Source organism: Manis javanica, chromosome 4 (genome assembly GCF_040802235.1).
Source record: "Manis javanica isolate MJ-LG chromosome 4, MJ_LKY, whole genome shotgun sequence".
Taxonomy (NCBI): Eukaryota; Metazoa; Chordata; class Mammalia; order Pholidota; family Manidae; genus Manis; species Manis javanica.
Genome location: NC_133159.1, coordinates 42,418,534 through 42,433,838, shown reverse-complemented (window position 1 = coordinate 42,433,838; position 15,305 = coordinate 42,418,534). Strand labels below are relative to the sequence as shown.

The following is a 15,305-nucleotide window of genomic DNA, read 5'->3' as shown; positions in this document are numbered from 1 at the left end:
AAATCATAAATGTGGTATCTTCCTAAATTATGTAAATCCAGCACTTGTACCTTGGGACAACAACATCATCTTTGGTAACAACAGGTGCATGCCTTCCATATTAAAAATCCTGATCATCTCCCAAATTCAGCAGGAAGTAGCCAAACAAACTTCACCGTTCACATTCCCATTGAAATGGAAGGTGAAAATTGTCAATGGGGATTGTAACAGAGGAAAACTGAATTAAATCTCTGGGTTTAAAATTCAATACTAACATTAACTTGAAAATGAATTCAGGTAGCCCCAAAAAGTATAACCACTAACAGGTGGCAATTTCTTTCTGTTCTCCCTACTTCCTGAGTCTCAGGGTCAGAGAGAACCCTGAAAGCTGATTCTACAGAACCCAGGACATCCTGTCACAGGGTCCTGAGGAGGAACCGCCAAGAAAAACAAAAGCAATTGAATCGGCACAAGAATGTCTGCTTGGGTCCTTGCAAGTTGTTACTTTATGTGTCTGTGGTCATGAGCACCACAGCCGCTCTCCCATGGTTTCCCCTTTAGAAGCCCTAACTGCTTGTGCTTTGGGGGTGTAGTGGTTCTTTAAGGTGCCAGCCTGCCACTCCCTCATCTGCTGGCAAATTAGTAAACTATTACTTTCTTTTCCTCAAAACCCTGTCACTGTGTTTTGTGATTTGACTTTGGTGTCAAGGACCAGTTTTTGGTAACAGAATGATGGGAATAAGCCTCAATTCTGAGTTCTGAGGGTTAAAATTTACAAATTCCTCTGCATTGTTTATGCAGTTGCTGCTATATTTAAATGAATAATTTTTAGAAAATACAGTTTACCACATACCATAAACATAGCCAACACAAGCCTGTTGCACCGCTGAGTAAGGGATCTGAGCATCAGCTAAAGCCTTCTGGCCTATAAAAACAAAAGGGCTTTATCAAACAGTGCTTTAAGTATTTGCTTTAGGTGAATAAAAATTGGTTAACACTTTTCCCACAGTATATCTACCTCTATACAATCTATGTTCAATTCAAATGACAAATCCTTCATCAAATCATCTCAGCTCTCTCCTTTCAGAAGTAATCATTTCTTCCTCTAAGCTACTCCATTGCTTTTTCACACCTCTTTTTTGATACTTAACATTTTTTATCCTAATTATTAATACATGAAATCCCAAGACTCTTAAACCTCCTTCATGGCAATGTCCTTGTCTCAATTCATCTCTGTGGCTCTACTGCACATCTAGAGGGCAAAACTGGATAGAATGTAATTATGGGGGTAGGGGCTGCCACAGAACTCTTTACTGTCCCAACAAACAGTCAGATAGCACATAAAATCACAGACCACTCTCTGTTCTGGCTATTTAGCTAATGCCCAAATTACCTTCCCTTTCTCCTTTCAATTTTCTATATAGGTTCTTCTCCCTTGCCCTCCTTTTTCTGGTTGCAAGGCTACTACTCTATAATCAATGACCCTACACTAACTATAACATTCAAAGATTTAAATGTTCTATATTTACCTGCTTCTTTTGCTAAGTCAGGGTAGTCTCCTGAATCCTTACCTCCAGGCTTCATAAACTAGAAATATAGAAGGAGATAATAAATAGCAGTATAGTTAGACCTCACAACAGAGCATCACAGAAATTCATTTATTTACTCACTTAAACAAAAACATACTGAGAACCTATCATATTCCTAGACTTTGATAATAAGTAACATACAGTTGTTGCCCTCAGGAAGCTTCCAGTCAAATGGAAAACAAACAATTATACTATGGTATCATAAGAACAGAGTAACTTGGGAGCTATAACAATCCAGCCTCAGCAAGAAGATTAGAAAGGCTTCCCAGAGGAACTGACATTTAAATTATAAGTCTTTAATGAGTAAGAATTAGCCAAATGAAAAGAAAAACAATTCTACAGCAAAGGCCTAGAAATGAGAACATATGACTCAATCAAGATACTGCAAACACTTTTATATTGCAGAGGCTGAAGCACATGATTCGGAAGTAGCAGCAACAGGGACAGAAGAGTAATTAGGACTAAATGCTGGTAACTACCAATACTTATTGGACACTTACCGTGTTACATATTGTGCTAAGCACTTCACAGGTATTAACTCATTTTATCCTCACAACAACCTTAAGAGGTAGGTACTATTATTATCAACTTTTTATGTAAGAAATCTAGGGCACAGAGAAATTAAGTAACTTGCCCAAGGACACACAACTAATAAGTAGTGGGGCTGAAACTTCACTGTTTGGCTTTAGGGCCAACTCACAGGGAACCATATATGCTCCCTAGGACATCTGGGCTTTATCTTGAAGACAACAAATTTTTTTTTAATGAGACTTGAATAAAACAATGAGATACCACTACACACCAATTAGAATGGCCAAAATCCAAACACTGACATCAAATGCTAGCAACATCAAAGGATATAGAGCAACAAGAACTCTCATTCAGTGCTGGTGGGAATGCCAAATGGTACGGCAATTTTGGAAGTCAGTTTGGCAGTTTATTACAAAACGAGTTACCCTCTTATCATATGATCCAGTAATTGGACTCCTTGATATCTACCCAAGTGAATTGAAAACCTATGTCCACACAAAATATGCAGAGAGATGTTTATAGTAGATTTCTTTGTAATTGCCAAAACTTGGAAGCAACCCAGATATCTTTAGTAAGTGAACAGATAAATGAACTGTGGTATATCCAGACAATGAAATATTATTCAATGCTAAAAATAGGAGCTATCAAGCCACAAAAAAAACATGGAGTAAATTGAAATGCACATTACTAATTGAAGAAGCCAATCTGAAAAGGCTTCATACAGTATGATTCCAACTATGACATTCTGGAAAAGGCAAAACTATAGAGACAGCATAAAGATCAGTGGTTGTCAGGAGTTGAGGGAGAGAGGGATGAACAGGCAGAGCATAGAGAATTTTTAGGGTAATGAAACTCTTCTGTATGATATTATAATAGATACATGTTCTACATTTGTCCAAACCCACAGAACATACAACACCAAAAGTGAGCCCTAATGTAAACTATGGACTTTTTGAGTGATAATGAAGTGTCAATGTAGGTTCATCAGTGGTGACAAATGTACCACTCTGGTGTACATTACTGATAGCAAGTGAGGCTGTGCATGTGTGGGGGCAGGGGGCACATGGGAACTCTACTTTCTGCTCAGTTTTGCTGTGAACCTAAAACTGCTTGAAAAATTTAAAGTCCTATTTAAAAGGAGAAAGACAAACTGGATGAGAATGATCTAGATGCAATGTGGAAAAATGAATGAAGGGAGCAAAGCTGGAGGCCATGAGCATGATGACATGATTCTAAAATAGTCCAAACAGGAGCTGAGTAAGAGAGCAGCAAAAATTATGATAAGGAATAGACAGACTTAAGAAACATAAAGGAAGTAAAATCTACCAGATTTGGTGACTGATTACACATGGTGGAATGGCTTGCTGGTTAGTGGTGGTGCTAAAGAGAAATGGCTTTCAAAATTGTTTGCTGCAAACCACAGTAAGACACATATTACAACACAACCCACTAGACATATATATACATACACAACTGAAGCAAAATTTTCCTAAAATACTTACCCTTGCTGTATTGTTGATACAGTATTTTCTATTCTATTTCAATTTTTTTGAAATTACAGGCAAACTCCTAAATTGATTTCACTGACTGTACCGCCCAATGGGTCACAAAACCCAGTTCTAAACACTGTATAGATACTTGACTTAAATGCCGCCCTTCATTGCACAATGCCAAAATATATCTGTTGAACTGAATCAAAACAAAACATTCAACATTTGTTCCTGTGACTCATTCTAATTCTTCCTAATTCCTGAATTAGGGAATCCTTCATAATTCCCCAATTCAGTATCTAAAAATTGCCTATTCTCCCCCTATTTACTCTTCACTAGTTACAATCAGAGCATTTGTAGAGAGCACTTACTGTAGCAAGAGAGTACTGTGCTAGGCTCCAACAAGGATTACCCATTAATGATTAAGTTATCATCAGTGTAGTGAAATCACTGCACCTTCCCATTTCTTACTGAAATCAAGCCAATTATTAAATGTTGGTCAAGCAAATAAACACAAACAACATTACTCCTTCAAAATGAAAGGCATGGTTAGGTGGAAATTACCAAATGTCGCCTAACAGTAGATTGGATAAATTGTGGTACATTCACTTCAATGAGAATGAACAATCTGTAACCACACCAAATTATGGCTGAATCTCACAAACATAATGTTGAATGAAACACTAGAACTAATCTATAGTGTTAAAGGTCAGAAGTCAGGATAATTGTAGGCCTTTGTAGGTGAGGAGTCAGTGACTGAAGAGGGCACAAGGGAGGTTTTCTGAAGTGCTGATAATGTTGTTTTTAGTTTTTAGTTTTTAGTTTTTTAATCAAAGAAATACAAAGAGAAAAAACATACCTGCTCCCAAAACACACACTTTTAATTCTTTCAGATGTTTCTTCTTTTATAAATTGCTATGTTTCTGAATATTCTTATATTATTATTCCTTTACCAATTTAAGAAATTATATCATGATCTCCAGTATAAGCCAATGAGGATTAGGTCTCCTAGGCCATCTCACATATACATACACTTCCCTCATCCTCCTTATATTGCTGAATAATAACTTTTTATTAAGTCAGTGCTTAGTGTTTATCTTACTAAGTAAGTATTTCTTATTACTGGGCCAAGTTGTACTATGACTACATTCCCTTTATTGTACAATTCTGGGTTTTTTTTCCCTGGAGTTATTAAGTGCCTCATTTTTTAAGTTTTGACCTTTTTACTTTGACCACACACAACTATGTATATATGCCTCCTAATGACTAAGGCAACACTTGTAATAATTGACAAAGATTCTTTCCTTCACCCCACACTAGGCAGGCTCCTCTGAGCCTTCTCTCCTAGGCCTCAACCTTGGCCTATAAAGATTCAAACATTGACACTGTTTCAACAGCTCAAGGCCACATCCCTAGGATGACTTTAGCCCCATTTAAAGTGCCTAAGAAAATTCAAAGCTGCCAAAAGAATTTGTATTTTTTAGGGCCCTGTCTCAGTTTCTATGGGAGGGTAAGAGCCTAAGCTTGGATAAGTGCCAGTTAGCAAATCCAATTGGATTTCACGTGGACCAAGCTCCCCTTTCCACTTTTTGTAAATGTTCACTTCCCTGACACTACTGAGTCCCCACTCACCACTCTCCCTACTCCTTCATTCTCCTTGAAAACACCTGGTCACCTCTGTACAAATCAACTGGACTTGTCCCTTTAATTGGTATATTATCAATTAAATCTGTCCAAATACTTTACCTAGTATACAACTTCCCTTATCATTGATACCACCACTCAGACAACAAAGTGAACCTTGCCTGCTACTCCAGAAACTTCTCTAAGCACTCTGTCCAACTCTCAATTCCCACTCCACCAAAGTAATTGCTATCCAGACTCAGTAATTACTCCCATGTACTATTTCACAGTTTTATCACCAAGTGTGTATCTGTAGAGACGACAGCTTAGTCTTTCCATTTTTTTTTAAATTTTATGGGCCTTTTAATCTACAGGTTGCTCTCCACTATTTTCTTTTCCTTTTGATGTCTCTGTTGAAGAATCTGGAACAGCTGACCTGTAGTTTGTCCCAGAGTCTGGGTTTTGCAGATGGCATGTTCATGTAGTTCAACATGTCCTGTAAATTTGCAGCTGGATCCAGAAGCTTGCACACTCACATTCTTTCCCTTGATAAAACTGTAGGTGGTGGCATATTCTCATCACAAAGCAAATAATGTCTGTTTCTGTGTTGCTGGCATCTGTTGGTGCTCAATGACTAGATCCAGCAATTCTCACACTTCTCGGTACCCTTTACACCCCCTTTAAAGATCACTGAAAATGCCAAAGAGTTTTTGATTATGAGGGTTATATTTACCAATATTTACCATCTTAGCTCTTAAAACTGAGGACATTTTAAAATATTTTTTCAATTCACTCAAAAAATAAACCCATTATGTTTTAACATAAATAATTTTTATGAAAAATAACTACATTTTCTCCAAAAAGAGTGATGAATGGCATTGTTTCTCATTTCTGCAATTTTCTTTAATGTCTGGTTTGATAGGAGACAAATGAATTCTCATGTTTGATCCTTCATTCAAACTTTGACATGATGTTGTTTTGGTTAAAGTCTATGAAGTAAATCTGACCTCACACAGATATGTTGTTAGAAAGGGAGGAGTATTTTAATATGCTTTTTAGATTATTGTGGATGTTCTTTCCTAAACTACACTAAAATTTGACAAGTGGGAATTTCTTGTAGGTTTAGTTGCAATGTGGAATTTAAAATCATACCAATGAACTGTTCACACTCTGTTACATTAAAATCCATTAAAATGTGGCTTTTCTCTGGTGCCATTTCAAATTATTTTCCAAACTTCTATGCCAGAAAGCTGGGATATGCCTGGTTGCCATTGTTCTAGGATTAGGACTGGAAAATACCATCATTTAGTATGCAGAATTTCATTTAATTCCATTTTTCCAATTTGGACCTCACTCTTGCCTATTGGCCCAGATGATTCTAGAACCTCATCTGTCATTTTCTCCAGAGAACAAGTATCCAGTACCCTGACAAGGAAAGGACAGTCACCTGGTGGTAAAAGGGATCTTGGGATCTAATTAGTCCATTGGAGTCTCTTCCTTCCCTCCCCTCACCTGCTCCTTACTTGGCACATGCATGTACGTACAAGTCCTGAGCTCTCTGGGGTTCTGCAGGGAAACTCTCAGCCAGTATTACCCCTCTTCAGGAACATAGGTTGGAGGTTCCTATGTTCTGAGTCAGTGACCACTTCTCCATCAGCTTTTAATCATCCAGTGTCTTTCCAACATCTCTGTGTTATTGTTTCCTTTCCTATTCACTTCACCCTAGTGCTTAATACCTTTATTTCCTTCCTGCCATTTTAATGGTATTTAGAAAGCACCAACAAAGCTAAATCCATATTTTCAATCTGCCACATTTAACGACATGTCTCAATACATCATATGTAAATTTCTTGTTCGTCTGTTTCTCCTCCGTATTGTACATTCCTTAAGAACAGGAACCTTGCTTTTTTCATCTTTGTATTCCTAACATACAATACATACTATGTTTACTGAATATATGCTTAAGTGATGAATTAACTATAAACAGTAATTTATAGTAGAAACAGCATGGAAGGATCATGATTTTAAGTAATGGAGTTCCAAAATTCAGGATCATTAAGATAGATAAATGACTTGGCCCCTGTGAGCCTTGAGATGAACAATAAAACTGGGATAATAACTCATTACTTGGTGAAGATGAAATAATGTAATTTTTTCAAGCTGCAGGTTTGTGGAGGGTGATAAAATCAATTTTAAGGGTTGTAGGTGGTGAGCAGCATTTTTTTTAATGAAATAGATCAGGAAGTATCATCATCCCATGTAATAAGGGTAAATATTGCTTTAGCGAACTTGTTTCAGGCGTGTGTTCGTTTGTGTACCAGGTTGTGATGAAGGATATATTTCCTACTGTTGGTCGTGAAATTACCATACCTAAGAGTATTGCAAAAATTAAGTGCTTAATTACATGGTCCTGAGTACAAGGGCAGCAGAATTTCAAAAATGGTGACCAGAGTAATTTAGAGCTAAATCCAAGGTGATAGAAATAAGAAAATAGAGGACTTGTACTTTGCTGTAGACTGAATGTCTCTGTCCTCCCAAAATTCATATACTGAAATCCCCAATGTGGTTGTATTTGGAAGTAGAGCCTTTAAGAGATCATGAGGATGGAGACCTCATGAGTGGGATTAGTGCCCGTATAAAAGAGACCCCAGAGAGTTTCCAAGCTCTTTCTGTTACGTGAGGACACAGCAAGAAGACAGCTGTTTATGACCAGGAAGCAACACTTCACAAGGTACTGAATCCTCCAGGACCTGGATTTTGGACTTCTCAGCCTCCAGAACTGGGAGAAATAAGTATTTGTTGCTTAAACCTCTAGGTCTATGGTAATGTTGTTACAGCAGCCCAAACTGACTAAGACCAGTTCTTGAAGATGGGTAGAATTTAAATGGATGAAAAGAGGGCATATCAGGACATAAGCAATATAAGCAAATGGACTTGGCCTGCTATCAACCACGTGGCAGTGTGATTTAATCGTGTTATAATCTGTTGACATCCACCAGAGGAATTCTAACATACTTTCTACATCAATAATAAAACCTCAGTAAGAGCTTGGAGTTGTCTGGGGAATAATTCAACTATTCAAATTAAGAACCCTAACACAGGAACCCAACCAGTTGACATCTACCAATAGTTTAAAGTATTATCTAGTAAATGCCTCCCTCTTCATCAAACCTTGCCCCAAGTTCCTAAAGTTTATACCCAGAGGGAAGTACCTTGGCCTAAAAAGCACAACAATAAAGCTGCTCCCCATACTCTTATCCCAGGACGATAACACCTCCCACATGTCAACTTCCCAACTTGAATAAAGTGAAATACATCTTCTACTTCCTAAAGGTTTAGAAAGCTCTGTGCTTTTCTATATAGCCAATATAATCAGACATTCAACAGCAACAGAGTATCTGACTGAGTTAATATCACACTTAAAAAGGATTTACTGTCCACCTATATTAGAAGTCCCCTCTCCAGTGAAGCAAGAGGATGATCTCCAAGTATCTGCTTTATAATGTATGAGTTGACTTTCCAACTTAAGTGTTTTGATTGTGTACTCGCATCCCATTAGTAAATAATAAAAAATTTAAGGCTGTTTTCTCAGAAAGAGAACTTCCTCTAGGAGCTCTCTTTCACAAAGCAATCCATTTAGTATAGCTCAACTAACCTTCACTAGGGTCTTCAGGCCCCAGCACTTACAGGACGCTAAAGGTACAGCAAGGAATCGTAGATGGCACTCACCTGGGAGGCACTTACATGCTAAGGGAGAACACAGACACGGATGCAGAATTTGCGTAAAACATAATAAGTACAGGTTTCTCCCACCATCTGAAAGTAGAGCATTCCTATGAAAACTTTCATACTCAAAAATGGTGTAAAGTGAAGGAGTTGCCATGAACCATTATGGAAAATTTTTTGAGCATTCCCACACCCAAAACATAATCTTTCTTAGGCTTTTCTCATACCTTAGGACACATCTTGCTAACAGATGCACAAACAAATATCAGTAAAGCACAGATGCTCACAGACACAGTGCGAGGATATATGGTGGTTAATGCTGAGACGTTGCGTGTGGCTCCTGGGCAAGGAGCTTGGCACTGCCGCTCTGACTCCCTGGGTTGCTTCTATTAAGGCTGGCTGCAAAACACTGAACGCTATTTTCCCTTTTCGCCTTTTTTTGTAAAAGCAAAAATCCTCTTCAGATTTTTTTTTTTTTTTTCGCTAGCGGAAACAGTACTAACGTAAGAGTGAACTGAGATAAGTGAACTTTTGAAAAGCAGGGGATACAAAACAGGTAGTACGCACAGGGCTCTGTGGGAGAGTCAGGAGGATCAGAGGCTTCTGGGAGATGTCACGATCTTAAGTGATATATTAAAAGTGCACAGAAGTTAACCAGGTGAAGAGAAATGGTACAAGTTGTGAGGCAACAGAAGCAACCCAACTGCCGCAGGACACAGTGTGGGGTGAAAACCAAACACAGTTTGGCCTCAGTAGCGCACGGGGACGGTGAGGGTGTCAAGACATGAGGCTGTAGGAGCCTCTGCTTCTCGGGTACCGTACCGCCTGAGGTACACAACGGGCCTCGGAGGACCCAGGAAAACTGCCACTTGTGCCCAGACGCTGAGCATCCCTAATGCTTCTCCTCCTCGAGCACACTTCCTACTGATAAGGGGCTCCACGGGCAGTATTCCAGCGCGCGCGGCGCGGGTGACATTCACCCCCGGCTCTCCTTTCGGGTATGAGGCACACTCTGCCTCTCTCGGAGGTCCACAAATCTTGGGATTCCACTCAGAATCAAAGAAGGTGTGGACTCTGGGTTATCTTGCGGTGTACAAATACTCTCACCCAGGAAGAAAAGGGAAGGAGGGAGGGGAAGAAACGGCAGAAGGAACAAGCCGGAGACTTCATGATCCGTCAGTCCCCGACACCACAGTTCACCCAAGTGGCCACTCTGATACCACCAGGGCCAAGAAGTTGGGAACGGGCGGTGGACGTCCCGCACGCTGTTCCGATCGTAAGGACGGAACGACAGACAGCGGCAGCCCCGACCTGCCCCCAGGCTCGGTCACCCCGGGGCCCCTCTCGGCCTCTCCGGGACAGGGCAGAGCAGACAGCCCGCTGCAAGGGGTCCGCAGCTCCGTTTACCTTGGTCATCCCAACTCCCACCACGAACACCCGGCGTAGGAACGGCGTCCGCGAGCTGGAGTAAGACATGGCTGGGACAGTGCGGGGCAGAGGCAGACGCAGCGGATCCGGGAGCGCACAAGACACTACGCCGTCAGGCGCCCGAGCTCGCGGAGGAGGCAAAACGGGGCGGGCGGGGCACGTCGGACAGGGCGGGGCAGGCCCGCGCGTGCGCAGAGACAGCGGGGGCGCGCGCCCGTGTGAGGGCAGGGAATGTTAAGTAATCCTTTGCAAACGAAGCCCTGGATGGTAGGTAGTTGAAAGACCGGTAGACCTCAGCCATGGAAAAATAACCTTATAAGCTGGCACCAACCTTTTGGGGTTTAGGCTCTCTATGATAAGAAGAAGTGTGGCCTGGCGTAGGGCCTGAGAGAAGAGGTTGGCCACAAACGGGACTCTCAAAAGGGTAGCCTGAGGGAAGTTTTTGCAACGTTATTCGGTATTCTGTTGGTGGTAGAAGAGTCCGTGTGAAGCAGGCACGGATTGAACAAGAGGGACTCCATTTTGGACTAAGACTCCATCTTGGAACATTACCTAATTTTAAAACATTAGCATAGCACCTGATCAAGCACAAGTTTTAAATTAATTTGACCTACGACTATTACTACCATTCTTTTTTTCTGAAAGCCTCTGTTCTAGGGCATAAAAGAAACCTTTTGACTAACAGACTGTGAAATTTTAAACTTCTGTTAAACATCAAAATATGTAAACAATAAACAAAACTATAAACAAATACATACATGCACACCTAAGCAATGCTATTCCCCTTTATAACACAAATTCAGCTTTTGTACACACTATACCACATAGTGGCTTTCTTCATACAACAATAGATTTTGAAGATCATATCATGCCCCACGCTGAGACATGTTGGCATAAAGTCATCGACAGGTTAATCACTGTCATTCCTCTAAAACCCTGGACCTTCAAAGACTGACTTATAAACCCCACACCACCTCCTTTACAGTGGACTGACCTCTCCTTCTATCAGCTCCCTTGTAATGACTCTCTAATAAACTCTATCAGCTTGCTTTCAAGTTCAGTGTTCATTTATATCACATTGAAACCCAAGAACCTGATCTTTGAGGGTCCAATAACAAACGCATGTGTTAAAACTCATAGGCCAAAAATCTCTTGGACATAAACATGAGCGACTTCTTCATGAGCATATCTCCCCGGGCAAGGGAAACAAAAGCAAAAATGAACAAGTGGGACTATATCAAGCTGAAAAGCTTCTGTACAGCAAAGGACACCATCAATAGAACAAAAAGGTACCCTACAGTGTGGGAGAATTTATTTGTAAATGACAGATCTGATAAAGGCTTGACATCCAAAATATATAAAGAGCTCATGCACCTCAATGAACAAAAAGCAAATAATCCAATTAAAAAATGGGCAGAGGAGCTCAACGGACAGTTCTCCAAAGAAATTCAGATGGCCAACAAACACATGAAAAGATGTTCCACATCCCTAGTTATCAGAGAAATGCAAATTAAAACCACAATGAGATATCACCTCACACCAGTAAGGATGGCTACCATCCAAAAGACAAACAACAACAAATGTTGACGAGGTTGTGGAGAAAGCGGAAGCCTCCTACATTGCTGGTGGGAATGTAAATTAGTTCAACCATTGTGGAAAGCAGTATTGAAGTTCCTCAAAATGCTCAAAAAAGACTTACCAGTTGACGCAGGAACTCCACTTCTAGGAATTTACCCAATGAAAACAAGATCACAGATTCAAAATGACAGATGCACCCCTATGTTTATCGCAGCACTATTTACAATAGCCAAGAAATGGAAGCAACCTAAGTGTCCATGAGCAGATGAATGGATAAAGAAGATTTGGTACATATACACAATGGAATATTATTCAGCCATAAGAAGAAAACAAATCCTATTTGCAACAACATGGATGGAGCTAGAGGGTATTATGCTCAGTGAAATAAGCCAGGTGGAGAAAGACAAATACCAAATGATTTCACTCATCTGTGGAGTATAAGAACAAAGGAAAAACTGAAGAAACAAAACAGCAGCAGAATCACAGAACCCAAGAATGGACTAACAGTTACCAAAGGGAAAGAGACTGGGGAGAATGGGAGGGTAGAAGGGATAAGGGCGGGGAAGAAGAAAGAGGGCATTATGATTAGCATGTATGATGTGGGGGCTGGGGGAAAAGGGAGGGCTTTGCAACACAGAGAAGACAAGTAGTGATTCTACATCTTACTATGCTGATGGACAGTGACTGTAATGGGGTTTGTTGGGGGGACTTGGTATAGGGGAGAGACTAGTAAACATAATGTTCTTCATGTAATTGTAGATTAATGATAACAAAAAAAAAAGTTAAAAAAAAACAAAACTCATAGGCCTGTAAACCTGTAGGTAGCAGAGACAGAAAGGAGGGATTTTACTATACATGTGTCTAAAACAAAGTTCAATCACTAACTGTGACCTTTACTCTCTGAAACTCATTCTTCTTTTATTCATGGCAAATTATGCCAAGAGATTGAGGTTTGTCTTTGCCAATAATTCATTTAATACAGGTTCACTGCAGAAATTATAATTCATAGCAATAATATTTCACAGGCCAATAGCATAAAGCATAATGTCTCTTAATAAGCAAATAAATAACATACTTCAAAACAATGATAGATTAATTACATTATTGTTACAGTCAAAGGCAAGATGAAAGAAAAGGTCCAAATTTAGTTGAGGTGTACCTTTCTATGAGTTGGTCCTCAGTAGAGTTAGTCCTTCTGACTGAGCCACTGCCATAGTGTTGACAGGCAGGGTAGGCTGCTCTGAAAGTTGTTACCCCAGGAACCGTAACACAGCTTGCATCACTGCCTACTAGGAGTAGCCTCACCAAGGTAGGAACAAGTGTCCCTTCCCTTCCTTAGGCTTCTGCTGGGTTTAATACCACCGGTATACAAGTGTAGCCTGGCCACAGCAGGAACGAATGTGCCTAGATCTTGGGAGAGCAATTTAGATCAGTAAAGTGTGGCTTTGCACAGACCAAACACTCTGTAAATGCTCACAAGCTTGGTATTTAAAGTTTAAATGTCCATTATGTCACAGTTACTCCTCCATAAGTTCCTATCAATAAGCTCTCAGTAATACAAGAATTCTGCTGATATCATGCTGATACAGCCTCCCAAATTCACCCTTAGATCAAAACAACTTAAGTTATAAACAAGTAGATTTAAAATCATGACCAATACACACAATTCTTGTGTTGTTTTGGGAGAATTAAATGAGGAGACAAAGCCTTTAGCACTTAATAGAAGGTGTGTGTGTAGTAGATGCTTTTTATTTGCTGACTCTGAATTTGCAAATTTGCCTACTCACAAAAATGTCTAACCCCAAAATCGATACTCAAAGAACTCTTAAGGTGGCAAAAAATTTGAGTTGCTCCATGAACTTGTTCCCAGCTAAGATCAAACAAAACCATGCTCAATGCCTCTTGTTTCAGATCTCATGCTGCAAAGGAGTATCTATGTCTCATGATCTGTTTAGTGACACATTTTGTGTTTTTGTAAAAGCTTTCTGTTGCTGGCTTTGCTGTTTAAAAATGCCACATAAGTATAGTGCCCGAAGTGCTGTCCAGTATACCTAAGGGCCAGAAGGGTGTGATGTGCCTTATGAAGAAAATGCATGCCTTAGTGAACTTAGTTCAGACATGAGTTATAGTGCCATTGGCCTTGAGTTCGACGTTAATGAATCAACAATATATTTTAAACAGAAGCATGCATAAAACAAGGAAGGTTATGTATTGATAGGTTGAAAAGCATGTTGTGATCAGAAAGCCTAACCCTGTATTTTTCCTAGGAGCAATGGTTCAGTATTCACTAATTTAATGCGCACATTGAGTTTTTGAACATAACTACTACAGAAAATGAGAACTGACTCTGTGTGTGTGTGTGTGTGTGTGTGTGTGTGTGTGTGTGTGTGTGTGTGTGTGTGTGTGTGTGTGTGTGTGTGTGTGTGTAAAACTTTGAGGCCCATTGCAGCCCTAACAGTCTGTAATAAAAGCCCCTCATAGATCTCCGTGGCATAAAGTATCAAACTGCTGGAAGTTCACTCCTTCTGGGAAACTTATAATTGTTCCTAGGACTAGAATTTAAAGACAGGTTGTTCACTTAGCAGAACCTCTATTTGGCTGCCTGAGGAGCCCGTGGGCTGGAGGGACGACAGAGTAGCTACAAGAAAAAAACAATGGAAGAACTTAGAGCAAGCAGAAGTGTTCTGAAGCTGAACATGCTGCCTCTGTGGCGACGGAGGTCCTTGTCTCTGGGGGAAGGGATGTTTTCAAATTGAGGTTGACCCTCTTTGGGGATACCGCAGGAGACGGCCTTACCCCTGGGAGGGAAATTGAACCAAATGGCCCTTCAGATCACAGGTGATGTTCATTATTTCAAGATCTTACAGAAATTCTGCATTTATACCCACCATGCCACCTCCAATAAAAATCACCATAGGTTCAGAGAATCCATATCCAGACTCACTACTGAATCAGAGCCTCTGGGAGTAGACTTAGGCATTAATATTTAGAAAGGTTCTCCCATGTGATTCAAAAGAACCCCTACTGGGCTAGGTAAAATACTACTGGGCTAGAGCTAGGTCAGCTTAGTAAAATCTCCAGCTGCTCAGAGAAGGAGCAAAGATTCTCCCCTTTTCTGTTCTATCCCTAGCAGGAAAATAAGCAGGGCACTGAAGAGGCTTTTGCTAAGTGTAGAGTTGTTTCTTCAAACTCTGAATGACTGATAAATACAGCAATGTGACTGGTGGATAAGACACAGGTTATCAACCCAATAGAACAAGTCACAGGGTCTAGATTAATTATTATGTAACAAATGCTGACTGATCACTGGATATTGGTTTCAAAGTAAGAGTCCATGGAAGTGGAGAGGAGATAATAAGGT

At 40.1% G+C, this 15,305-nt stretch overlaps 1 protein-coding gene across 1 annotated transcript in view; it reads right to left on the bottom strand.

Moving 5' to 3' along the window:
• Nucleotides 1-10,504, bottom strand: part of SCP2 (sterol carrier protein 2) — a 130,489-nt gene extending 119,985 nt beyond the window's left edge. Inside the window, exons 1-3 of the mRNA XM_037021795.2 lie at nucleotides 10,346-10,504; nucleotides 1,509-1,566; nucleotides 833-904 (exon numbers count right to left, since the gene is read on the bottom strand). Coding sequence (XP_036877690.1) covers nucleotides 833-904; nucleotides 1,509-1,566; nucleotides 10,346-10,414 — 199 coding nt within the window. The 5' untranslated portion in view covers nucleotides 10,415-10,504. The remainder of the gene's footprint in view (nucleotides 1-832; nucleotides 905-1,508; nucleotides 1,567-10,345) is intronic.
• Nucleotides 10,505-15,305: the final 4,801 nt, after the last annotated feature.